Source organism: Drosophila hydei, unplaced genomic scaffold (genome assembly GCF_003285905.1).
Source record: "Drosophila hydei strain 15085-1641.00,03,60 unplaced genomic scaffold, DhydRS2 tig00008137-arrow-arrow-pilon, whole genome shotgun sequence".
In the NCBI taxonomy this organism is placed as follows: Eukaryota; Metazoa; Arthropoda; class Insecta; order Diptera; family Drosophilidae; genus Drosophila; species Drosophila hydei.
In genome coordinates this window covers 1193020-1219456 of record NW_022045845.1, presented here as the reverse complement: position 1 = coordinate 1219456, position 26437 = coordinate 1193020, and the positions used below count along the sequence as shown (strand labels likewise).

The 26437-nt window shown below is 40.7% G+C and overlaps 3 protein-coding genes across 7 annotated transcripts in view; 2 read left to right on the top strand and 1 right to left on the bottom strand.

Annotated features, from left to right (window-relative positions):
• Positions 1-32: 32 nt before the first annotated feature.
• LOC111595709 (two pore potassium channel protein sup-9) lies at positions 33-7431 on the bottom strand. The gene is made up of 5 exons (XM_023309554.2): positions 6912-7431; positions 6432-6587; positions 1063-1124; positions 576-976; positions 33-503 (listed from the first exon to the last, which is right to left on the bottom strand). Exons 1-5 carry the CDS (start codon positions 7090-7092, stop codon positions 230-232), a joined length of 1074 nt encoding a protein of 357 aa, XP_023165322.1. The 5' UTR covers positions 7093-7431; the 3' UTR covers positions 33-229.
• Positions 7432-7510: 79 nt separating this feature from the next.
• Positions 7511-12342, top strand: LOC111593673 (alpha-mannosidase 2). Of its 2 annotated transcripts, none has more exons than XM_030225698.1 (7): positions 7511-7745; positions 7801-8203; positions 8899-9034; positions 9095-10552; positions 10621-11686; positions 11756-12045; positions 12213-12342. In XM_030225698.1, the coding sequence occupies exons 1-6, from the start codon at positions 7632-7634 to the stop codon at positions 11930-11932; spliced, it is 3354 nt and encodes a 1117-aa protein (XP_030081558.1). In that variant the 5' UTR covers positions 7511-7631; the 3' UTR covers positions 11933-12045; positions 12213-12342. The 2 variants fall into 2 exon arrangements, with proteins under 2 accessions (XP_030081558.1, XP_030081557.1); XM_030225697.1 differs by having other exon boundaries at positions 7632-7745; positions 11756-12041.
• Positions 12343-13150: 808 nt separating this feature from the next.
• The window catches only part of LOC111593692 (RNA-binding protein Nova-1), a 30544-nt gene continuing 17257 nt past the window's right edge, over positions 13151-26437 (top strand). The window contains exons 1-2 of one of the 4 annotated variants that reach the window (XM_023306601.2): positions 13151-13156; positions 16941-16966. In XM_023306601.2, the coding sequence (XP_023162369.1) occupies positions 16945-16966 (22 nt within the window). In that variant the 5' untranslated portion in view covers positions 13151-13156; positions 16941-16944. Of the gene's footprint in view, positions 13157-16940; positions 16967-23290; positions 23432-26437 lie in introns of those variants that run through there. The other 3 variants (XM_023306597.2, XM_023306599.2, XM_023306598.2) reach the window with 3 other exon arrangements.

Here is a 26437-nt window from a genome sequence, read left to right as displayed (position 1 = left end):
ACAAAATTTCAAACTTTGAGATATGTTTGCTTCGGTTCGGGTTTCAGAGTTATATATTTGAGCACTTTTACTTAAACGTATTTTACTTTAATAAGAGGGTTTTCTTTTCATGGTGGTTAAGTTCTCTACGGGGGTCTCTAAAAACGGCTACAGTTTGGCATCCCTAAAGGTGGCTAGACTACGTGATATCTCCAGAAGAATTTGGCATTCAAGCTAACTTATTAGTCTATTAGACAGATGCACGCTTCAGGCACAGAGTGCTCTCAATTATATCCATTGGCTGGAAGTCTGGGTCGACAAATGGCTCGTGGTTCAAGCAACGGGTTCCACCCATGCATGTGCAAGAACACAGCGACACTGTCTCGTCATTCTCCGTAGTGTAGTTGTTTTCCAAGAGCTTGCCCTGCATATTGTAGGTCGACTCGTCGTCATATGTAAGCGGCTGGTTGCCAGCAGCCAGATTTTGAGCATCTTGTTCGTCCCGCTTAGCGTCCTCGGCTTGCCTGCAGGGAACACAAAAATAAGTACAAATTTAATGAAATCTTAAATAATTAAATATCTAAACAGCGACTGACATTGTCATGAATCGCAATACGAGCAGATTAATACTAGCAGCGACCACTGCTAATCCAAACAGTATAAAGACCAAACTGAGCGCAACATATCCTGGCTTGTTCGTCAACGCCTGGTCATTTTGTAGAGCCACGTAATCACCAAATCCAATTGTAGTCAACGTGACGAAGCAATAGTAGAAGCTGTCAAAGTAACTCCAGCCCTCGTAGCGAGAGAACACTGCTGCTCCGGTTGTTATTATGATCGAGGAGAGCATCCCGGTGGCCAACATTAGATTCATTTCAGTGGCATCCGTGCATCGTGCTCCACTTGCTCGCTTCGCCCTCCTAATTATTACGGATGCAAACTTATTCAGACGCTCACCAATGGACTGGAACATAACCAACCCGAGTGGAATGCCAACCTGAAATGAAATCATACATTGGTTAGCCATGGGGTTTGATATTGTATGAATCCATCTGGAGGTTAAGTATCTTGGTTAGATCATACCATCGCATAAAACATTGTAAATAATTTGCCGGCCACAGTGGTCGGCGTGGAGTGTCCATATCCTGAAAAATAAAAAATATTACAAAACTAACATTTGGTATTTACTACGAATACAGACCGTAATATGCACACGCACACAAGGTGAACCATTACCCTTACCAATGTATATTTTAGGTTGCTCATGCATTACATATCACTTATGTACATATACATACTTAAATACATAGAGCTCATTTCGTATACATATTAATTAATATCTTCGTACTTTGTTAAAAAGCCTTTTACATATGATTCACTAAATTCAGTCAAAAGCACATATTTTAGGTTACTTTCCTCATTACATTCTTCAAATGATTACTGTAAAAGTGCTAATGCATGCACATGTGTAGCATGTATGGTTGTGTGTAAAAAATTAATTTTAAAAGCGTTACAGCGCATTAATACCCTTTCTGAATAAAAGCTCGTGCGAGAGTAAAATTTGCATTCGCGCGTCTCAGGCTGTTTTACCACTCTGCAATACCTTACTTTCAGAAGAAAACAAATAAGCCTTAACTTCGTACACACACATGCCTATTTGGAGAGAGCTGTGAGAGTAAGGAAAACAAGAATAGTATATTAAGGACGAGCGCTCATGACGAGCGGCCATCTTGCTCGATCACACTAGGCTTAAGGCAGTCAGCTGCCATTGCTCGCTACGAGCGTAAGAGAATAAGAGACCCGAGCAAATACGAAGTGTAACTTTTTCTCAATCATAAATGCATTCATATATATATGTGTGTGTGTGCGCGTATGTTTGTATAGTGATTTGTTTTAGTGATTTCACATTTTTATCATTTCTTAAATTTAATATACATATGTAAGTTGTAGTACAATTACAATCGCGATCAGTCGTTCGACCTGTAAAGACGTGAATTCGAACAGCCTTCGCTTAAGCTCTACTGCTGCAGAGTTCTAAAAATAGAACTTTGCGGTGCATTCTTCAACGCAACAGCAACAAAAACCGCACACGCAGCGTTTTCTTATCGCTTGCTTCCGCGTAACTCAATTGCTTTAATTGTAATTTACGAAATTTCGTCGCTTGGCGCGAGTGCGCCTGCACTCAAAAGCACAATCCGCGATGACATCTAATGTCAATGACCGCGCTACAGCTGTAAAGGTAAATGCAGAAATGCAAGCCCAGCTTAACGTTGTGATGGCAAATAGGCAAGCCTCCATCATGCCAATAAACTCAAAAATAGATATCGCCTCCGTGCAAGGCATCACTAACAACAAAAACACGAAACGTAAACAGCCAAATTCACCAAAAACCATCAAGAAAAGGCTCATCTTCGACGAACCAAGCACCAGCAATGCAGCATTAATATCAGAAAATCGATTTTCACTGCTCGTAGAAGAAGATGAAGACTACAGCGAATCACCTGTAGCTCCAGAAGCCCCAGTATTGACCGACCAGCAAACTACACCGAAACCTCGTCCGCCCCCCATATGGTGTCCAAACATCAAGTCTGTGGCCCTACTTCAACAGATAATAGATAAAGTAATTGATGCTAAATCATACGTAATTAAGCCAAAGAAGAATAACATAGGTGTATTAACCCAATGCAGTGAGGACTATCGCAGAGTTATAGACCACTTTACTAAGCTGGAATTGGAGTTCCACTGCTACCAGCTTAAGGAGGACAAACCATATAGAGTCGTGTTCAAAGGGCTTCACTCCAGCACTGATACAACACTAATTAAAAAGGAATTGGAAACCAAAGGCCACACAATTACAAATGTGCACAACCCACTGAGCCGTATGGACAAAACACCGCTAAATATATTTTTTGTTGACGTGGCTCAGGCCCCCAACAACAAAGAAATTTTGGACATTCGAGTTGTCTGCAGGCAACGCTGCACAGTGGAACTGCCAAGAAGATACAACGACCTGACACAATGCCATCGCTGTCAAGAATTTGGACACACACAACGCTACTGCCACAAAGCTCCCAGGTGTGTGCGTTGCGCCGGGAAACACGCATCCAAAGACTGCACCCGCGAAAAGGACCAGGCACCAACTTGTGTGCACTGTGAGTTACAGCACCCAGCCAACTATAAGGGCTGCCAAGTATACAAGCGGTTGCGCAAATTGCAATCCCCAGCACAAAAAAGGAGTCCCACACAAACACCGTCTACGGGTCCGAGTACTGCTTCCGAAATTACAAGGCCCCGGAGCATTACCCAAGCCACGAGCTTTGCAACGCCTATTAGTGGTGTTTCTTACGCACAGGCCGCTAGAGGTGGACCGTCAAATAAGAATACCACAAGTGACACTTTGTTCACTGAAATGCTTCAGCAACAACAACGTCAGTTTGACGCAATTAATGCCGAGCTCAAAGCGATGCGAGAAGTACAATCCCAACAAGCAACCATGCTAAACAGTTTAATGGCCATCATAACCAAGCTTGCCTACAAATAATGGCTTTACGTGTGGGTATCTGGAACGCCAATGGCCTGAGAAACAAGACTCAGGAACTGGCTGCGTTTCTCTCACAAGAAAACATAGATATAATGTTAATAACAGAAACTCATGAGTGCCCCACTACACAAATTTTCGGATACGAACACTATCAGGCTCATGGTGAAGGAGCAAACTGCTTTGGTGGATCCTCAATCCTCATACGAGCAACAATACCGCATACACCTTTACTGTCAATTTGCAACGCAACAATGCAGGTCTCAGCCATCACCCTGCCTACGTCTATTGGAGCGATCGAAGTTGCGTCAATTTATCTTCCGCCAAACACTGGTCTGTGTGATCATCACATGGAACAGGTTCTAGGCCAAAGGTTGAATAAGACCCTCATCGGCGGCGACTGGAATGGATGGCACCCATTTTGGGGAAGCAATAGTGCGAATCGTCGCGGAGAAGTCATATTTGAGGCGATTCAAAACTTACAATTCAGCATATTGGCGACTGGAGCCCCCACCCGTTACCCAATTAATGGACACAGGCCCTCGGCAATCGACTTCGCTGTCTACAAAGGCATCTGTGACCGGCAATTGACCATTGAAGAATCCTTGGACCTATCCTCTGACCACCTGCCACTAATAGTCACAATCCACGCGCAGCCACAGCCCTTGCCCATTAGGAAACAACTACTGCCAGCAGGATCAGATTTAGGAGTCTTTAGGCGCGAGCTCCATTACTCTTTGCACATAGAAATGGAACTTAACACTCCTGAAGACGTGGACTACGCAGCAAACAAACTGCAGGAAGAAATAGTCAAAGCTGCGCACCAAGCCGCCCCACCATCTTGCCAAACAAGACAACAGTCTCCGTACAACATCCCCCTCACCTTGGAGGCCCAACACCTACTAATACACAAAAGATGGGCCAGGAGACGCTGGTTAAGATTACGCACGCCTGATGCCAAATCCACGTACAACGAAGCCACGAGGCATCTTAAAGCTGCTCTCGCCCTGCTTCAAAAGAGGTGTATCAGCGATGCGCTGGTACGAGCTGAATCGCCCACTGACGCAGAGTTTCAATTATGGAAATTTACAAGAAAGCTCAAACGGCAGCCAATACGTCGACATCCCATTCGGAGCATTTCTGGTTCCTGGCACATTGGTGACGAAGCTCAAGCTGAGGCTTTTGCAAACCACCTTCAAGACCAATTCACGCCGGTGATTACCGCAGAGGCCTCAGAAATCGAAGCAACAGAAGACATCGTTCTCTCGCCCCTCCCAGCTGAAGACCAGATAACTGGATGTACAAAAGAAGAGGTTCTTGAACACATCAGAAGAGTGAAGGCAAAAAAATCCCCTGGATATGATCTAATAAACGGCAGAGTCCTTAGAGCACTGCCTGACTCCACCATAGACTACATAACTATGGTGTACAACGCCATGCTCCGCATCCGGCACTTTCCAGCCTGCTGGAAGCGCGCCGTGATTGTGATGATTCCTAAGCCTGGCAAACCCGTGGGAGAAATTGAGTCGTACAGACCAATTAGCCTGTTGCCAGTACTCTCCAAAATATTCGAAAGAATATTTCTGGAACGAGTACTGACACATCTGGGACGCCAGGAGGCCATTCCAAACCATCAGTTTGGCTTCAGGAGACAGCATGGAACACCGGAACAGGTTCACAGAGTTGTGCACCATATCCTTGGAGCCTTTGAAGAAAAGATGTACTGCTCTGCCGTCTTTTTAGACATCAAACAGGCGTTTGATCGAGTTTGGCACCTGGGACTGCTGCAGAAAGTGAGGACCACCCTTCCAGCCCCATTTTTCGCGTTGCTATCCTCATACCTTATTGGAAGAACCTTCCAAGTGTCAAGGGGGCAAGCAGTATCCTTGACTAGACCAATTATGGCTGGAGTACCACAGGGTAGTGTTCTAGGCCCAACACTTTATACTTTATTCACAGGAGATATGCCAACTCCCGAGCCAAATATAGGAAGTACAGATGCAGTACTCATAGCGACCTATGCAGATGACACCGCCATCTTATCACGTCACGTATCTGCGCAAGAAGCTTCAGACTCACTACAAAAATATCTGGACTCTTTCGGACGCTGGGCAAAACGGTGGTGTATCACCATTAATGCACAAAAGTCTGTACATACTACCTTCGCCACTAGAAGAGGAGATTGCCCAAGCGTTGCATTGGGGCCCACTATTCCCAAAGCCTCAAAAGTAAAGTACCTTGGTATCACTCTTGACAGAAGGCTGACTTTTAAAGCGCACATAAGTCAAGTAACCTCAAAATGCAAAAGCAAGCTAAAAACCCTCGACTGGATGCTGAGAGCTTCAAGCAAGTTGTCTTACAGCAGCAAGGCCGCCATCTACAAGGCAATAGTTGTCCCAACCTTCGTATATGGTATCTCTCTATGGGGCTCCTCGGCGAAGACTACAAGGAACAAAATTCAGACCCTGCAGAATAAAGCACTACGCAGATGGACTGGAGCCAGCTGGTTTGTAAGAAACTCAGTCTTACATAGGGATTTAGCAATTCCCACAGTTGCTGAACTCATTGGGCGACACAGTTCAAGATACGCGGACAGACTTGCAGCGCATCCTAACCATCTCGCAAGCAACCTGGCTATAAACAACAATAGGCGAAGACTGAAGAGATTGCATCCTCTAGACAATATAAGAACTAATTAAGATAGTAGCTACAAGTGCAGAATAATTGGCATATCTGCCCTCCCATTAGTTAAGGTTTAGAGCTAAATGCGCTATAGAGTCTAAGACAATAAGCTGCAACAAAATAAAGAAAAAAAAAAAAAAAAAAAAAAAAAAAAAAAAAAAAAAAAAAAAAAGTACAATTCATCGAGTCAAATGAATTTCAATTGCGTTAACTAATTTTGTATAATATTTACCAATCATTGCCAGCACCACAGTGGCAAAATAAAATGCGCCAGCGAATTTCCACTGAGGTCCCGCTTTGTGTGGTTTGTTCTCTATTATTACTATTTCGATCATCCGGTAGTCTTCGGCACTCACATTGTATTTCTCAACGAAATTATTCTTTATGGCTACAGCATGAAATTAAAATTATATTCCAATTCCAATATCAACATTCAAATTCATGGCCAATTAATGTTAATAAACAGAAAAAGCAACATAAAAGACAATTGGATAGCACAGATCAAAAGTTGAAATAAAATGCTATATCATAATGAGCGAATTCAAAATTGAACATTTTGATCTGTGCTGGAGACGAACGATATGAAAATGATTTGGATTCATTATTTTTATTGGTAATTTTTTGTTTTTATATAAGTGAGAGTGAGTGCAAATTGTAGTTTGTGTGCATTTGGATCTTGCCGGGGATATATATTGATCGCATATATATGTACCTTGCAAAAATTCCCAACGCCTCGCTTCTGTTTGTGATTCAAGCGAGTCAAAGACTGCCGCCCCGATGAGCAAATAGGTAAATGTGCATACCACCAGCGACAGGGTTCTAACGTTCTGACGCTTCATGGCGCAATGGACAACAAATTCGAAAGCTGTTTGGCGATAGGATTCAATAAGCATTTAAAGTTAAGGCTTATTGCAAATCTCAGAGGTTTGCACAATGCACCGTTATTATTAATATCGTCTGTTTGTTTGCATACGTTTCTGTCTCTGTATTAGTGTGTATGTCCTGCACAAGGATTCTGTAGAAATCGATTTGCGTGCATAAACATACAAACAGCAAACGGTGCTATGTTTTATTTGATGTGCCCTGTATTTAAGTTCATTGCAGTTTTGAACTTGTAAGTTTCCATTGTGACTTAATTAGTGCGACTCTGTATTATATTAGCATCGAAGTGTACTTTATTTATTTTCGGTTTATTTAATTGACTACCGATACGAATTGCGGGAAAATCGGTAATTGAGAGACAGGGGTGTTATTGTGGGCACACTGAAATAAGTTGGCAGCCCAGCTTATTGGGTATCGATAGCGCCATGTAATCGCTTTGCCTGACATTTGTTTATGCGAAAAAATCCACGCAAGTCTTTTCAAAAGTTAAATAGCAGCAGCTACGCTACTTTTGAAACATTGTGAACATCGATGTTCAATTAAAACAGACATGCTGCGCATTCGTCGTCGTTTCGCTCTTCTCATTTGCTGTGGTTGTCTTCTCATCTTCCTCAGTCTCTATGTGATCCTAAATTATGCGGCACCGGCTGCCAATGCTAAAAAGGTAATATTTCCCTGTGTATGTGAGCATCGTATCAATTTAGTCGTGTCATTTTTAGCCACCCTATATTGCGCTTGAGAACAAACTCCATCAAGTGGAAAAAATACGATCGCAGCAAGGCAACGAAGTACACAAAGCACACGAACTTCCAGGAATAGTTCCCGTTGAAACTAATGAACAAGATGACATTCTGGCCGCAGATTCAATAAACAATGAGGAAGACGATGCGGGTGTATGTGCGGACATAGTTAAGCAGGTGCCCCAAGTGGATGTTCAGATGCTAGACCTATATGACCAGATGTCCTTTGCCGACATTGATGGCGGTGTTTGGAAACAGGGCTGGAATATCAAATACGATCCCATCAAATACAATCAGCATCATCAACTAAAAGTTTTCGTTGTGCCACACTCTCACAATGATCCTGGCTGGATTAAAACCTTCGAGGAATATTACAATGCCGGTAAGAAGGCTTTCAATGTATATTGATTATGCAAAGCAATTTTCAATAGCACAATAAGCGGATTTTCCATATTTATATTTGTTTCAAATCACTTTTTCATTATTGTGCCATTAGTACGACCTCCTATATTGACTATTGACTATTGAACAGGTTAATTACCTTTGTTGAATATATATATTTATATATATAGGTATATATTGCTTATTTTGAATTGAAAAGTATTTATAGTAATTTTCAGGAAATGCATGAAAAAACCATCAAGAAAAATACATGTATGTACATATATATATATATATATATATAAAATTTACCCACTCTATGTCAGTAGAAGCTTAATTGTAAAAATATATATAAAAAGCTTGAAGAGAAGTCACAATATATATTTTTTATTTTTGTTTTTGTTTATTTGATTTTAATTTAATTTCATATTAGTTAAAGTATTATATATTTATTTTAAATTATTTTTATTTTATTTTTTAAATGTAAAATGATAATGAACAGTATAACATATCAGAGATATTTATATATTGTTTTGGACATGTTTTCTACAATATGTTTAATTAAATTAAGCAATATAAAATTGTCGTTTTATCACATTTTATCAGCTTTGGTAATAGCACAACTTGTATATATTTTTGACATAATTTCGATTGCTTTTAACGAGCCCACATATATGTTTTTAATTTTAATTACAGATACCAAACACATCTTATCAAATGCATTGCGTCATCTAACTGAGAATCCAGATATGAAATTTATTTGGGCTGAAATATCATATTTTTCACGATTTTTCGAAGACCTGGGCGATCACAAAAAGCAGCAAATGAGAATGTATGTGGCAGAGGAGAATGTATTTCGTTTTGAGTTAATTGTAAACTAATATTCTTACAGGATTATCAAGAAGGGTCAGTTGGAGTTTGTTACCGGTGGATGGGTAATGCCCGATGAAGCCAATTCACATTGGCGGAATGTTCTATTGCAATTGACAGAGGGACAGAGCTGGTTAAAGCAGCATCTAAACGTAACGCCAACTGCTGGCTGGGCTATTGATCCGTTCGGACATAGTCCTAGTCTGCCGTATATACTCCAAAGAAGCGGTATGAAAAATATGCTGATTCAACGAACACATTACTCAGTAAAGAAGGAGCTAGCACAACGCCGACAGCTGGAGTTCTACTGGCGTCAGACTTGGGAAACACGCGATAAGACGGCACTCTTTACGCACATGATGCCCTTTTATTCGTATGATATTCCACACACTTGTGGCCCGGATCCAAAGGTGTGCTGTCAGTTCGACTTTAAGCGTATGGGTGGCTTTGGACTGAGTTGTCCTTGGCGAGTGCCGCCCCGTCCAATCGATGAAAGCAACGTGGCCACTCGTTCCGATATGCTGGTGGATCAATGGAAGAAGAAGGCCGAGTTGTATCGCACAAATGTCTTGCTAGTTCCTTTGGGCGATGATTTTCGCTACAAGCAGAACGTGGAGTGGGATGTGCAGCGCATTAACTATGAAAAGCTCTTTGAGCACATCAACGGCAATCCGCGCTTCAATGTGCAGGCGCAGTTTGGGACACTAAATGAATATTTCGATGCTGTACACAAAACTAAGCAGACCTTTCCTTCGCTAAGCGGAGACTTTTTTACCTACGCGGATCGAGCTGACAACTACTGGAGCGGCTATTACACATCGCGTCCATATCATAAGCGAATGGATCGCGTGCTCATGCACTATATGCGAGCGGCGGAGATGCTTCATGCCTGGCATAACTGGGACACGATAGCAGGCTTTGGCAAAAAACTTGAGATGGCACGTCGAGAGATATCTCTCTTTCAGCATCACGATGGCATCACAGGCACCGCGAAAACGCACGTAATGCAAGATTATGAGAAGCGCATGGTTGAGGCGCTTTGGGCGTGCCAGTTTGTAATGCAGCAGGCAGTCTATCGGCTGCTCACCAAGCCTTCTATCTATAGTGCGGACTTTAATTTCTACTATTTTACATTGGATGATTCACGCTGGCCGGGCGTAGGTGTCGAGGAGAGTCGCACAACTATTATACTGGGCGAGGAGCTGCCCACAAAGCATGTTGTCCTGCATAACACAGTTCCGCATTGGCGAGAGCAACTAGTCGATTTTTATGTCTCAAGTCCGTTCGTAAGTGTCAGCGACTTGGCTGGCCATCCAGTGGAAGCGCAGATTTCGCCCGTCTGGAGCTGGCATCACGATACAATCAGCAAGACTTTCAATCCGCAAGGGTCTACCACCAAATATCGAATAATTTTTAAGGCACGCGTCCCGCCCATGGGACTAACCACCTATATACTAACGATCTCAATGTCGAAGCCCGCGTAAGTGCAGCCCATGATGTACAATTTGAAGAGTTTCTGTTTTATATGCTTCTTTTAATCTATTGCAGTCACACCTTTTACGCTTCGCACTTGTTGCTAAACAATAGTCCACTTTCTGTTAGCTTGGGCCAATATCCAGAGGATGCAAAGTTTGGAGAGCATCGTGAGTTTTCACTACGTGTTGGCAGTGGGCCTACGCTTGCCTTCTCAGAGTATGGCATGCTGAAATCCATGCAACTTACACCAGATAGTGCCCCGGTGCCTGTGCACCTCAAGTTCCTAAAGTATGGCACTCGGCCGCATGGCGATAAGTCAGGAGCCTATCTGTTTCTACCCAATGGACCCGCAACGACCATTTTAGGAAACACACCTGTTGTCCTTGTCAGCGAGGGCAAGTTGGAATCGTCTGTTAGCGTCGGCTTGCCACACGTCATCCACCAGACCATCTTACGTGGCGACGCACCGGAAATACGCAACCTGGTGAACATTGGCGTCATCGACAATATAGAAATTGTGATGCGCATGCAGACGCACATTGATAGCGGCAGCATATTCTATACGGATCTCAATGGACTGCAATTAATCAAGCGAGAACGATTCGAGAAGCTGCCGCTGCAAGCCAACTACTATCCAGTGCCGTCGGCCATGTTCATCGAGGATGCTAATATGCGACTGACATTGCTAACAGGACAGCCGTTGGGTGGTGCCTCCTTGGCCTCGGGAGAGCTGGAAATCATGCAAGACCGCCGGTTGGCCAGCGACGATCAACGTGGCCTAGATCAGGGTGTGCTGGACAACAAGCCTGTGCTACATATTTATCGCCTTGTTCTTGAGAAGATCAACAATTGTGTTCGTCCACCCAAAGCGCATCCCGCTGCCTACTTGACTAAAGCCGCGCACACGGCATCACAGGAGTTGCTTGATCCATTTGATAAACTAATCTATGTAGAGAACGAGTGGACAGGAGTACAGGCGCAGTTTGGCAACGAGCACGTGCCGGCCAACGAGGATCTAGATGTCGTTGTGATGCGTCGTTTAACAAATAGCACAGCCAAGAACCAGCGCATCGGCTGCGTGCTGCATCGCACGCAGCTATTGCAATGCAACAACGACGACGAGTCCCCAGCCGACAAGGTAAGTTCATAAAGTTTGCTGCCATTACGATATAATATATTACAATATATATTCATTTTTACTTTTAAGTTCAATGTGTGCAGCGTATTGACAACTGGAGCGGAAGAGCGGCATCGCTGCCAGCGCACTTCTCTGACATTCCTGCAGGAGCTGGAACAGTTCGAGTCGAAGCTGGCGCCTCCACTATGTCCTATGGAAACTGCTGCTTACGTTATCAGTTATAATGTCGACACCGATAACAGCTGAACTAAAGCAATTCGCAATCTCAAGCAATAATATTAATTGAAAATCTTGACTAATATAATGCATGACAACTTAATGTATTAAGCGTTATTTTGAATCTGACTAACGATACGTAGGTAAATTACAATTACGTAGATTTTTTAATTGTTTTAATTGTGAAACTGTAATCTCATTCTGTGTTCTATTAGAGTGTATGTTAATTATTTTAATTTGTTTTGTGTGATATTTCTAGAATCTGTCTATGTTTAATAACTACATTTCCTGCATTTTCCTCTTTGTCTAGAATTATAATATTAGATGTGATAAGATCGCAAATACAAACTCAAATCCAGACGAAATACAAGACAAACTATTAACAATTTTCTGATAATTAAATACATACATACATATGTACATATAACATGATCTGTACGCCCAGAATATTCGTGTAACAATTTTACTAAATAAAGATAAGAAAATTGCTAAGACGTGAATATTGACCGTTTTTTCATATATAAACAAATATAATTTGATGGTTGATAAATCATTATAAATTTGGGACAGTCAATCGGATTCAGTAAGTACACATGAAAACAATATTTTGAAAATTTCAACTTTTTCTTATCTAAAAAAATGTTCAAATGGAGTCGTTCATTTACGAACGCTAACCGTTGCATGCCGTTATCGTTGTGGGATGTCATAATGGGATTGTTGTGATAAAAAGCATTGTTTTTACTGAGAATGGAGTGTGAATCTCTCACAGGCAGCAACTTTACTTTAACAGGGAATACATTTGTAGACTGCCTGGAAAATGCACAATGGAAGTTTTATTGAATTCATATTGAGCGTTAAGTGGTTGTTTTCAGAGTGTCAATACGAGAGAGCGAAGAGAGAGAATGAGAGCACGCTGCACACTTCTGTTAGCTGCTCTCTCCCATTTAATATGGGCAACGAAAGCAAAATTGTGCTCTCACCACACGACGACCATATTCGTGTGTGTGTGGATGTGTGCATGAGGTCGTCTGTGTGTGCCCACTGTGTACAACCACTGACTAGCCTACCATCGGAATTTTAAGTTCTGTACTGAAATCTCAGCTACTCGGAGAAGCAGAAACAACACAAAATGTGAGAGAGCAGAGAGAGAGGTGTAAGTCGAGCAAGCGCCAAGGCAGTTTTCAGATACGACGAACACATTCAGTGTCCAGTTCAGTTCAGTTGAGTTCAGTCAGAGTCAGAGCGTCGTCATCAGTGAGTTAATGTTTATATGCTACATATGTAACAATATTACAACGAATTAAGCACAAAAAATGCTTCTGTACCTTGTATATACAATTTGACATACATATGTATATAATATGTGTGTACTTTTATTAAAGTGGCCTGCACGCGGCAGCAATAATATACATTTATACATACATGCAGAATGTATATGTATATAAAGTGCTCAACATCGAGTATTTAATCAAATGATCATTAACAAAAAGTGTTATAAATTGTTCAATCAAAATCGCATTGGATACTCTGTCGTTGTTGTTGTTGGATTTCAAAGTTCGTTTGAACAATATTTAATTAAATAGTTGCGTACATCGTATATATGTGCGTATGTATGCATCTTCAAAGTTACCATGTGTATCTCTCTAAGCTCTCTGCGTGTGTGTGTGTGTGTGTGAGCGTGTGTTGAAACGTGCAAGTGTGTTTATGCGTCGCATGTTAGTTTCTTCAACGTTCTTTACGTCGTCTTCTAAGTTCTGTCGATGTGTGCGCGCGTATCCGTGTGCCCCTACTGAAATGTGTGCATGCAAGCTTGAGTATGTATGTGTGGTGCGTGTGTGTGAGAGTGTGTTCGTGTGTGCTTTTTGTGAACTACGTTTTGTTTCAATGCCAAAAAGTATCTATGTGTGCCTTGACATGAGCGTTTTGCTCGCTCGCTTGCTTGCTTTGCTTTGCTTTTGCCTTTGCCTGGCTTTCTGGTTACATAAATACTCACACCAAAACCCACACTCGCAAGACGTCGCAAAGCTTACGTACATAAACGTGTCTCTGCTTTCGTGTGTGTGTTTACTAAAATGTTAATGTGCTACTTTTGAAGGTGTCTGCCATGCGACAAAATTCAATTAACACTTAAAATCCAATCGTTGGTGCAACAAAAACAATAGCACGTTTTCCAATAAGAAAAGACGGATTGCTTATTGGAAGCAGCTGGTTCACTAGCCATAACAACAACAACAATAATAACATGTGTTAAATATTGGAAACAACAAGCTGCCTCAGCAGGTCCGCTCAGCCCAGCTCATTCCAATGGTCAAATGTCATGCAAAGGCAACACAGAAAAACATTCAGAATCTGGCAAATCCGAAGAAGAATGAAATAAGCACAGAAAAAATGAGCGAGCTAACGAAAAATTAAAATCAACGACGTCATATAAAACTGTGTCAAAGCAGCAGCAGCACACACATACACGCGCGCACTCAAAGTCTTTTTATGTGTGTGTGCGTGTGTGTGTTGTGTGCGAGCTATGGCAAAGCTTTTTCTACCAGTCGGGCGCTCTCACTCTCTATTGCTTCCCATCTCTCTCTATTCTTTGCTCTCCCTCTTTAGCTGCAAGCTGATAAAACGCAGCGCACACGGCGCGTATACATAATGTGCATACATACGTACATATAGATATATGTATATGTATGTGTATTTGTATTATATTTAAATGTTTTTCGTTTCGTTTGCTAACGAGTTTTTCACGTTATTGTTAGACACACGCACGCACTCACACACACACACAGAAGATTTTCATATTTAAAAGCGCTTCTAGCAAACGCTTGAAACATATGGCGCGTGAGCATTCTTCTAAAAACATATACATTTGTATCTATACACACATTTATATAAAAATATGTATTGTATGTATGTAAGTATATAGGTATATGTGTGTGTTTATTGAATTATGTCATAAACAATTTGTCTTTGGCATTCAATAGAAGTTCAATTTACTTGACGCAAACGTGGCGTATGAACAGAATGTAGCATTATTTTGAAAGCTTTTTTGGGTGAACAGGAAATGCAAAAGTTGCCCCAAAACTGTCTACTGAATGTGTGTGTTAGTGGGCAGCAATTTTCCGAGGCTTGCATGAAAACCTAGTGCCCTAATAAGCGACAACGAGAAGATAACCAATGAGAGTGGCAGAGTGAGAGAGCATGAAAAACAGTGAGAACCATACAAAGAGAGCGAATCGGGGTAGCGGTGGGAGAGGCCAACCGATAGGCAACTGACAGTGAGAGCAAGAACGAGAGCGTAAATGTGAGCGTGAGCATTAGAGATGAGAGCTAGCCCTCGAGAGGCGACTTAGCGTAGATGGCGCAAAATATAATTTAAATAAATTATAAAACAAGCCAGCCACAACGCAATTTGAATTCAATGCAAAATGTTGGCCTGACTGCGGGTAACAGCATTCGACATTCCGAAATCAGAAATGCGCGCGAATTAACAAAGATACGCAGCAGCAGAAGACGCACACATACACTGATATAACAATAAACACAAATGTGCTCAAGCAGGCACGTGTACGTGGCATACGCATATTTGTGTAAATTCAGAATGTTCGTTAGCTTAGTGAGAGAAAGACCTTGAGGTTTGCGTGCCACTTGGCTGATAAGTTCTTGCACCACTGGCTAAAATAAATAATAAATGGTCTAATGCACTGCTTGCGTGAGGTCTGTAATATTATAGTTTCAAGCTTTTGGGCATATTTTTTGTTAAGTGCTGTAGAAGATGCATATAACTATCCTTAAGACAAAAATACAAGCTTTTAATTTCATTAAAAAATTAATATTTATATTCAGTCAGTGGATTGCGCACACATTTGAAATGAAAGTGTGTTATCGATGAATTGAATGATATCGTGCTCTAGTAAATCGATCGCATTGCAAGCACCCGCCGAATAAGCCGATGCATCGATACTTGTTCCGTCATTCATTTGTTCTTGAATTTAAGCATTTCCACTAGCAAGCTTAAAAAGCAAATCAACTTTAAATAAAGGTGTTCGAGCGGCAAGCTCCTTCTGGCTGCCATGCTTTTTGCTGCATGCTGTGTCCAAAGAGAGGGCGTCCCATTGCGCAGGTCCGTAATTCGGAAAAGGCAGCAGCAACGGCAACAGAATTCAACGGCATCGTCTGTCGACCAATTTTTGTGTTAGAACCAAACGTGAGGCGAAGACGAGCACGCAAAGACGGCGCGTGACGCATACGCAAAGCAAAACAGAGCAAAGTCAGAGCCAAAACTAACTGTGAAAAATACAAATTTACATATGTACATGTGTATGTGTGTATGTGTACATAAATATTTCTTTAAATTATAGCAGTTACATTAGAGCTTTTGACAAGGCGCACATAAACACAGACACACATGCATACAAACATACATACACACATACACTTATGTGCATACATATGTACATGCAGTGGTAATGCAGTATTGGTTGCACTCGTCCTCGATTCTATTCGATAAGATCGATAACAGAGCGCTTAAAGTGATTTCATCTTCAAAATTTCGATTAATCTTGCCATTGTGTGTGTATATTGTTGTATAAGTGTGCGTGTGTGTGTGCGTGTAACTTATGTTTACATAATTTGTCTTTAAGCAAACGAATCAACTCAAACATCAACAACAACAACAGTAACAACAAGAAAACCAAAATAATTATAATAATCATAATAACTGCATGAATAATAAAAGAGTAACAACAAATTTGAGACGCAAACAACAATAATAACAACAACAACTACTACTACAGCAACAACAACAACAGCAACATTGGAGTGCCGTATGTAACATATAAGAAATCGAAAGTTAAACAAAAATATAATAATATAATAATATACTCAAAAGTGTACACATATTAACAACTTCTAATTCTAATCAACCAAATACTATATAACGAATATACCAGAACAACATATACCTATATATATATATAGATATATATATATTTATATATATATACTAGTACATAAATATTGCCCCGCACTCGATTAATTGCAGCTGTATGCACGACTCCTTGCAGAAAGGTGAATATATTAAATGTGAACATATCTCATATGTAAAACATACTAAGTATATGTTAGCATAAGTTCAAATTTCAATTGATTTTGTTTATAGGGAATTTAAATTTATTTTAAACTGTGTCATTGCTGTATATTTCTCGACCACAAACTTGTTGTCAAATTTAGTTTTCTATTCTACCTAAAGTGAATATAAACACACAGACAAATATGTATATATATATATATATATGGTATGTGTGTGTGTGTAAGTATAAGCGATCTCAGCTAATCAAAGTCACTCACAGCTTAGATGAGCTGCAGGGCCCCCTGCTTCGGTACCCCTGAGCTCGGGGTATCACTCGATAATTTACTCGTTTATTTGTCAAGCTCCCGACTCTTGATTCTAAATTTTGTTGCCTCTGCTGCTGCTGCTGCTGCTGCTGCTGGTTGTTGTTGTCAAATGCAAATAGACATTAAATTGCCCGTTGTTTGTCGTTTCGTTTCATTTACATTGCCCAGTCGCTAACCCATCCACCCTCTTCGCACCAATTCATGGAGCGCCTCCTGGCGGAAAGTGGGGTAAACTGTCGCCGCAACGAGCGAACCCAGAAAAGGCAAGCACAGTTAGCACAGTGGGACAAACCAAAAAAAACAAGCACACAAGTGAAGAGCAACAACATGAGAAAAATGAGAAAAAGGCTTATATAAACAACACACAAAAAATTCGTGCAAAAGGCACGAAATGGCTGTTAACCTATTTGGCATAATTGCAACAGCGTCAGCCAACTGGCGACTCCGACTCTCCGCTGATTATCCGAAACAGAGTATGTGTGTGTGTGCAGCAAAGCTCTGCTTCGGTTGATGCGGGAGAATTACTCTGACCGAAACTCTATCTCTGGAAATTCCTACAGCTGAACACTAAATCTATATAAATTTGAGTCGCACTAAAGGTGAAAATACCCACAATGCAATAAGTGAAATTTAACTCTTATACATTTAGTATTCAAATTGTACATAATTTCAATTATAATATATTTTTCAATTTCAATATAATTGCATATAAATTTAAACTGTTTTCGAGGTCAAATAAACTGTTTAGAAAAAAGTTCTTTAGTTTATTCAAATTACAATTTATTACATCGTTACAAGTAGATACTTGGCGAACGTAAGAATTTAGTATAAGAAATGCTGATTTGAATTTGAACTTATATTTCTTATCCGACAGACGTTTTTATAAAGTTTCAAACTGGACTTAAGTAGTTCTTAAAAGTGTATTCAAATTAGATTTTATAGCCTTGAGTATATATGACAATAAATAATTTTTGTTTTAGCTTTCTGTCAGTGGAAAAACACGTTTCTCGTGTATGGATTTAATTGCAAGCTTAAATGATTTTCAATTCTATATTTTTATATTCAAATACATATATATATTAGTCGCTATTATTAGACGATCGAGCGACGCAGATAGCGGGGAATAACAGATTTGATAGCTATTCAAGTTCAATGCGTCATTCCTGAGTCCGTTGCCAATGAATTGCACTTTTAATTGTGAAATTAATTCTGTTTTTTGCGCCTTCTTTGTCAACTTCATCGAAATGATGCAATCAGAAGAAATTGCCAAAAAAGAATATGTTAATCATATATTGTTATGTAAAATCGAGCTGAGGAAATAATGATCGCTGCGCATATTATTTGGTAAATAGAAAAAGACGAAAGCTTTGCCAAAAACTCTTGTGGCAGTCAGAATGTGTGGGCGTGTGCACAGGTGTTGCCAGGTGCACGGACTGGCAGGTGCAAAGGAATCTGGGCAGAGGCACAAAATTATACCTTTCGTCGTTGCATTATGCTTTTCAGCTGCTATACTTTATAGATTTCATTGCCCACATACAATTTGTTGTTTCATTTACACACACACACATATACACTCACCTGTCCACCTGTGCCTAATTGTACGGCGTGCCTAATGCGCCCGCAGAGCGCCAAAGGGGCTAATGGGGCAGCTACGACCACAATGTGTCCGAGAATAGATACTTGGCGTATCTTTTACGGTTTCGTTGCTATATATACATATCTATACTAGCAAACATTGGTAGAACCAATTACACTATGCTACAAATATCTCTAGTTCATGTAGACGAGCTGCCAAAACATAATTCTATGCACTGATTGACTTTGACATAGTCAGTTGTTCCCTATCTGAGTAAACTTGATTGTAGTCGTTCTATTACTCTAGCTCTTAAGGTAGACGAGATATGCTCAAATATCAGTTGGCATCGATTTAAATCGATTTTAATCGATTTTCGTCTGTGTGCATCATTTATAAGATTAGACAGATAAAAGGACGTGTCTCTATAGACTCGACTGTTGGGCCTGATCAGAAAAGGATATGGGTTAATTTTCGTCTCCCGTCAGTTGCATACACCGCACACTTCAGACCCATTTGCAGTAGGTTCGCTCTGGTCGCCCTCACACAAATAGTTATGATTAGAATGAAAGGAAAGAGCTGCCATTTGTTTACTTGCCACACATTCCATATGCCACATGCCGTACTCTCCTCAATTAGTGGCTCTTGTTGATTTTGCCATTTGACTGCCATTTGGCTTTGCTGTCTTACTTATGGATAATTTATAGACGCACCTTTTTATTTGGAACTGTTGCTGCCTGAATGGGCACCTGCCAGCAGCAGTAGCAACAGCAGCAACAGCAACAAGAAGAAGGAGAACAACAATAACATCATATAAACACAAACACACACAAGTTTCGACAAGCGACCCAGCGACATAGTTTGTGTTCGCCCGCAACTTGCCACAGTAATTTGCATACGACACACACACACATACACACATGCATACACATGCACACACACACACAGACATAGCTGACTGCATGTCGATTGCCCGCCTGCCTGGCTGCCTGCATTGACGCCGAGGCAGTCGTTTGGCCTAATTGTGCGCTTTTGATTTAGTTTCCATGACGTGAAGGCGGTGGTGGCATAGCCCAACTCCAAAGCTCTCTCACTCACTCACTCGTTCGCTCGCTCGCCTTCTTCGCTCCGTTCGTTCGTTCCAATAGGGAATGCAATGCATGTTGCGTTCAATTTCTCGCTCTTCGCGCTCTCTCTCATTTTTCGCTCTCTTCGGTCTGTGCTGGGCCTCGTGTCGGCTCTCTTGTTGGAATTTTGCTAGCCACAGCATTTTGCTCTTTGCCTTTGCCTTTGCATATTTCTCGTACCTTGAATATCTTTTATTAATTTAGTTGTAGTTCGTTCTTTTTGTAGCGCGTTTTTCTTTTTTCTCTCATTTTTGCTGTTGCATAGCATTGGCCAATATGCTTGGCTAGTTGTTATTTTTTCTTTTTATTTATTTATAAATTATTACGTAGGTCAACCTTCACCTATTTACTTGAAATTCGTAAAAATGTTTGTTAAGTTTGTTTCGGAGCGGTATTACCGTTTATTTATTGAGTGTTGCGTAAAAGCTAATTTACAAACATATATATTTATCGATCAACATTAAATTCTAACCGTATTAGCTTATTAATAATTATAAGTTGGCCAACAAACAGCTGATGGCTGGGCTGATGCCGCTGAACCCGTAAGGGGGTGGGTGGCGGCAAACAATATAATATTTATGACAAGCAACATGTAAGACAAAAGACCTCTGAGCCGACCCGACGAAATCTAAGCCCAAATTCCATGGCAACCAGGCAGAAGCGCAAAGCCGCTTACTCCACTCGTCCCTTCTCGACAAACCGCAAAAAGGCTGAAAAAGTCATTTATATATTACTATATAGCACACACAGACGCTCGTGTATGTGCATGTATGTATTATAGGGGACAGCTTATATGTATGCCGCAGTCTCTGGCGGGCATAAGGGCTTACAATGCACATAAATTATGTGCTGAAGGGAGCAAAGGGTAAAGGGCAGACTGAGGACTGGGGGCTGGGGGATGGGGGCTGGGGGCCGAGCGCTGAGGATAATGTAGAAAACAGCCGCGAGGCGCTACTCGACATCTGCATACAAAAAAGAGCTTGGAGCTTCGAGCTGGGAGCTGGGAGCTGGGCCACTTATCTTGCTTGAATAGACGACAACGCGTCGATGCTACTGCCTCTGTAAATATTTATAAGCACCAACACAAACAAGCAAAGAAAGGTACACCCATGCAGACAAACATATATATGTATATATATGTACATATACTAGAGGCACGCACTGAGAAGCCTTCATTGGACGCCTCCCTCCAACCCATCCAAGCCATACGCAATTGCCACTTTTATCTGGGGGTCAGTGGGTGCTGGTAATTTGAAATCGCGTGCTTCCCTTATTGATTTTCGCTTTCATTTTTCATGCAACATGCGAGGCGGCAAGGAAATACACGAAAATAACTGCTTACATATGCGAGTTGAGCTGAGCTGAGTCGAGCTCAAGTTGAGTTAGCTGGACGACGGCAAGCATAAGAGATGCAGACCAATTCACGAACCCAAATACATGCACACACAGCTGTGCTTGAAGCCCACAAGCGCGTGCCGACAAAGTCAACGAGGTCGCCCCCCTCGGTGGCAGGTGGCAACGGGCATTCCTTTCGCAGCATGCCCGCTGGCCCATTCATATTTGGTGGCTTGTTAAATGTGCGAGAAGTGTTTACCTTTTGCAGGCAGTGTCCTTGCCAGCACCCGACACGCCTCTAAAAGCGCCAAACGCCAAATGCCAAAATGTCCTATGGCCCAAGGCACGAGTGATCCGGGCTGAACCTTATGACGTTTGCGCTTTTGTTATGTTTCGCTCATGTCCGATGCCAACTTCCGCTCTCAGGCTTTCACTACCATTTCCATTTCCAATTCCACTTCCACTTTAGCCTGCAGCCAGTTATCAACTGCCCCAGCAGCAGCAGCAGCAGCAGCAGCAGAAGTTTGTTTTGCCTCGACTCGTTTCCATTGTTAATTCAACTATGTGCGCGTGTGTGTGTGTGTGTGTGTGTGCACATTTTGTTGTCCCAATTTCATTTGCTGGGGCTGTTGTTACCATTAGTTGGGTGTTTTTTCTTCGCTTCCCTCGCCTCCTTTGGCATCTATTACATTACTTTTGTACTTTTGTGTTGGACTGCAATTACGTATTTGGGGCAACTGTTTGTGCTCCCCGAATTGTGGCTGGCTGCGATTTGTTGTTGACCCGCAAAGGATTTTGTATGAGGAAGTATTCCCAGTTGCAGAGAGCGTGCGTCCTATGCATGGCATTTCAAATAGCACTCAATTAAATAAGTTAATTTCCTTTGTGTTGTTCTCTAAGCCGTACATAAAGTCATGAAAGCAAGAATCACATTTATCAGCTGTGCCTGTGATAATCAATCAATATCCACGTAATATATATGTATGTAAATAAACACAGGGGAAGCCAATAACAAACACGAACAAGCTGCTTAGAGCAGAGAGAGCTGAGACCCTATTAGCCACTGTTTGCCTTGTAAGTCCTCAAGTGATGCTTGTGTCTTGTCTGCGATGCTGCTGTTGATGAAAAGCGAAAGACAGCACGATTTATCGCACATGATGTTTGTCAATTTGTGAAGATAAAAGATACAGTCGGTTAGAAATAGATACAACAGCATTGGCAGCAGCAGCAGCAGCAACAGCCGCTGTCAGCAGATTTGTTCAGCATTAGAGAAAAGGCGATAAATGGGACCAAATGAACAAACAAAACAATTTTCTAACAAATGAGCATCCGCTCTGCGGCTATTTGTGTTGATTGACAAGTAACTTGACGTGTGGCAAATTTCATATCAATAAAAAATAATCTTCGACAGGCAGGAATTATTGGCTAACGAAATATTGCTAAATATATATGCGATATTGCTGCACTCGCTCGCTGTGCGCTTATCAGCGTCAACAAAGCAGTCAGTGGAGACAGTCACCATAATAAAAACTATTTACTGATAAGAGTGTACATACGCATGCACGTACACACATGTCCGCACACACACAGACGCAAATGCTCACAAATACTTGGGTTTCGGCGAGAGCGGCTGAGCAAACACTTGCAAACAGAGTCGAGGCGCTCGATGTTTGTAGATAAAGTATATAAAAGATGTGCCAACAACGACAGCAATACTCTCCCGCTCTCTCGCTCTCTGTCCCGCTCGCACACACTCACACATGCACAGTCACTCTAACTTTTTACTCTCGCGCTCTTTGGATCTCTCTCCCGCACGCTCGCTCTCTCCCTCTCTTGGTGCTCAGCAAAGCGCTTGAAATTCATAGATACTTGAGAGTTTGTGTGTGTGCGTGTGTGTGTGTCGTACGCTTGCTTGAAATTCATTTCGTTTTTAATTGTTTTCGGTTTTCGAATTTAGTTGTATTTGATTTTCACGTACTCGCACAGCTCGTTGCTCGCCTGCTGAGAACTTTTTACATATGCGGTCATAAAGTATCTTAAAGCTTCACATCTTCAAGTGGGTGCTGTATGCAGCTAAAATTTGGCAGACCGAGATACATTCAAGTGAGTGCGCCAAGTGTTTAGTATGTTTCACAATTCGAGCTCCAAGTGGCGGCCCGCAGCTGAAGTGTTGGAGTTGAGTTGGAGTGTTTCATGTGATAACACACAAAGTGTTGAAGAAACTCTTATCATGCTGCTGGCAGCTAGCAATTCAATTAAGCAACGGCTCGCGCTCTCCATCATTTTTTATTGATCGCCCTTATCGAGTCATCGAGTTCACTTGATTTGGTGGTACTTTTGCATAATTGTGCTTCTCGTATTTGAATTTCTGTAACCACTTTCTGCTCTCGCTTCTGGTATTTTTTTCGAATGGCTTATCAGCGTTCGCTTGGGTAAAAATAAAAAACAACCTCATTTCTATATATATATATATAAATAAACTGGAAAAACCTTATCGCCGTCGCCTCCGCTGTTGTGATAAGTGCTTCGAGTTGAGATAAGATTGAGCGTTTTTTCGTATGCCTCCGAGATGTGCATATGCCACATAAAACTAGCTATATACCACAAGTGTAATAAAAGTCTGCTGAAGTCCCGTCTAGATATGCGTATATAGAGTGTATATATGCTTCGAGCGTTACAGTGTATCGGCATAGTTATATGTGTCTAATATACACTTGGAAAAATATTTAAAACGTATTCAAAGCTTAAACTTTGGCCGCGTTAGCTGCAAGCATTCGAATCAAGGTTTTTGCCTCCATTGAAAAGTTATTTCTTTTGAAATGCGTTGCTTTAACGTTTTTCAATGTAAATTCAAATTCATTTTGTCACTTATATCATTGAATGCTTAGCAGCCTTGACGAACATGGAATATATTATATTAGCCGTGGCCTAAGTCTATATTTTAGACGCTTGCTTTGCGTATTTTACATATAACTATTAAAGTTGAGGGAAAAAACTTGAAACTTCACTTTCTTTTACGGACAAATTTTGTCATTGACTACGAACCTACGAAAGCCTTAAAAATAAAATATAGCGTATGATTATTGAGAAACAATACAATTCTCTTGTTTCTTTTCATTTAATTGAAGCCGACGAATATCATTCAATCAGTTGTATGGCAAAAAGTATCTCTTGCTGAAGTGTTTCAGTGCACGTATCTGTAAGATACTATATTTATTGTAGTAGATACATTTCAACAACAATCTTCAAGGCCACACTTGGAGAAGTGTTGAAGTTGTGTTTAACTGATAAAAAATATTAATATTTATTTATTAAATTGATAGTTAAAAACAATTAGCTAAAACAAAGTATATTTTATATAGATGTTTTTATATAGATATTTAGCTCGTTTCCTTTCGCTTTGTCACAGATACATTTGAGTCAGTTACTGATTAAAACGATTTATAAATCAAAAAAGTATCTTTTATATAGATGCAAAATTTAGCTCGTTTCTTTTCGTTTTGGAATCAGCTCTTGTCCTTGAAATAATGCAATAGTAACGTGCAGATAAAGCTAATTGGATTTGCTTTTAATTTGTGACCGCACGCAAAAGTCCTCGCTCTGATTGAATGAAATTCTTTGCAACGCACAGGCCCCAAGCAGCAGCAGCAGCAGCTGTTTCGTATTCATCATCATTAACACATTTTCGGCTTGAGTGCATCAGTTGCGGCGTTGCGGACGATGCAAGCGACGACACTTGCACCTCTCTCGGCCCCTCTGTCCCTCTCTCTGGCTCTCTCGCTGCTTAAATAGTTTTCGGCAATTTTCTAAATTTTTAATTTATTTGTTTTATTTTTTATGAAGTCGAAATTCTGATTCTAGAATTGAAATTCTTATAAAGAAATGTAAATGATGTCTAAAAATATAAAATTTTAATGTTCGACTGATTTTGTGAAAGCCAAAATCAATTCTTTAAGTATATTTTGTATTATTTGTTTTCGGATTAGCTTTAGGAATATAAATAAATGTCAATTGCCTCAGAGCTAAGATGGGATTCCTGCAGCAAATCATTTTGTTAATTAATCGTAATATTCAATTTCTAAGCGCGCAAAAGCAACAGGTTCTCGATACTCGCTTCTCGCTTCTCGCTTATACCCCAAGTGAGAAACTCGTTCTGCGGCAGCATCAGATTAAAATAATTCCTAGTTTTCATCTTCTTCTTCCTCTCGTTGCTCACTAATTTCTGAGACGAATGCAAATGTGTTCGTCTCTTCATTATTATTTAATTTGTTGTCGTGACAGGTTCCATAAAACCGAGACAAAACAAGCACAAAAAATAAACAATAAATAAATAAATAAAGAAATATATATATTTTTAGATATATCTATATACTATACTAGATGTAGGGGAAAAGCGAAAAAGTATCTCATAGTGCTAAAGATACTTTTGCTCTGCTTGCATTCACAAATATCTGTCTTGTGTGCATATCGTTGTTGTTGCTGTTGCTTTGCAGCGTTGCCATCACGTCGATTTATTGCTTATTTTGCTTTGCAGTCGCTGTTTAGCGTACAGCAATTTATTTAATGGTCAAGGTCGTTTGCAGTCAAATCAAATACACAGATACACACACACACACATACTCAGTCGAAACACGCAGTCCGACTGCTCTTACTGAAGTGCTTGCCCATAGCAATAGAAACAACAACAACAACAAGCACGTACAAAATATTTGTATAATCAAATGTCATTTGTTGTTGCTGATGATGATGTTGATGATGATGTTAGCGCATATTTAATTACCAATGAAATCATGAAAAGAAACCAACTCATGCATAATTGAGCTGCAAGCTGAAAAGCGTCAGCCAGCGAATTTGTTCCATGATTTGGATGTGTAATCAATATATCTGTATGTACATTTGATATTTATAGTGCCTGAAAGTGTTAATCCTCTATTCGAAAACTGTCTGAAATTTAAAAAATATGTTATTTCTCACTTGAGATGTGGGCGGCAGGGGCTAGAGTGAGAAAGGGGGTAAGCACGATAGTTAAGGGACAAACAGAGATGAAAGAGGGTATAACTTTTAAAGCCCGTTAAGTATAATTAACCAGAAAGTAAGTTGGTCGTTGAA

What these genes read in the sequence shown, in the direction of transcription:
- LOC111593673 (XM_030225698.1), top strand. Translation starts at nt 7,632, where the DNA reads ATGCTGCGCATTCGTCGTCGTTTCGCTCTTCTCATTTGCTGTGGTTGT. An exon ending in AAAAAGCAGCAAATGAGAAT is followed by an intron (nt 9,035 to 9,094) that starts GTATGTGGCAGA and finishes ATATTCTTACAG; the next exon opens with GATTATCAAGAAGGGTCAGT. An exon ending in ACGAGTCCCCAGCCGACAAG is followed by an intron (nt 11,687 to 11,755) that starts GTAAGTTCATAA and finishes TTTACTTTTAAG; the next exon opens with TTCAATGTGTGCAGCGTATT.
- LOC111595709 (XM_023309554.2), bottom strand. Translation starts at nt 7,092, where the DNA reads ATGCTTATTGAATCCTATCGCCAAACAGCTTTCGAATTTGTTGTCCAT. An exon ending in TGTGGTGCTGGCAATGATTG is followed by an intron (nt 1,125 to 6,431) that starts GTAAATATTATA and finishes TTTATTTTTCAG; the next exon opens with GATATGGACACTCCACGCCG. An exon ending in GTATTGCGATTCATGACAAT is followed by an intron (nt 504 to 575) that starts GTCAGTCGCTGT and finishes TGTTCCCTGCAG; the next exon opens with GCAAGCCGAGGACGCTAAGC.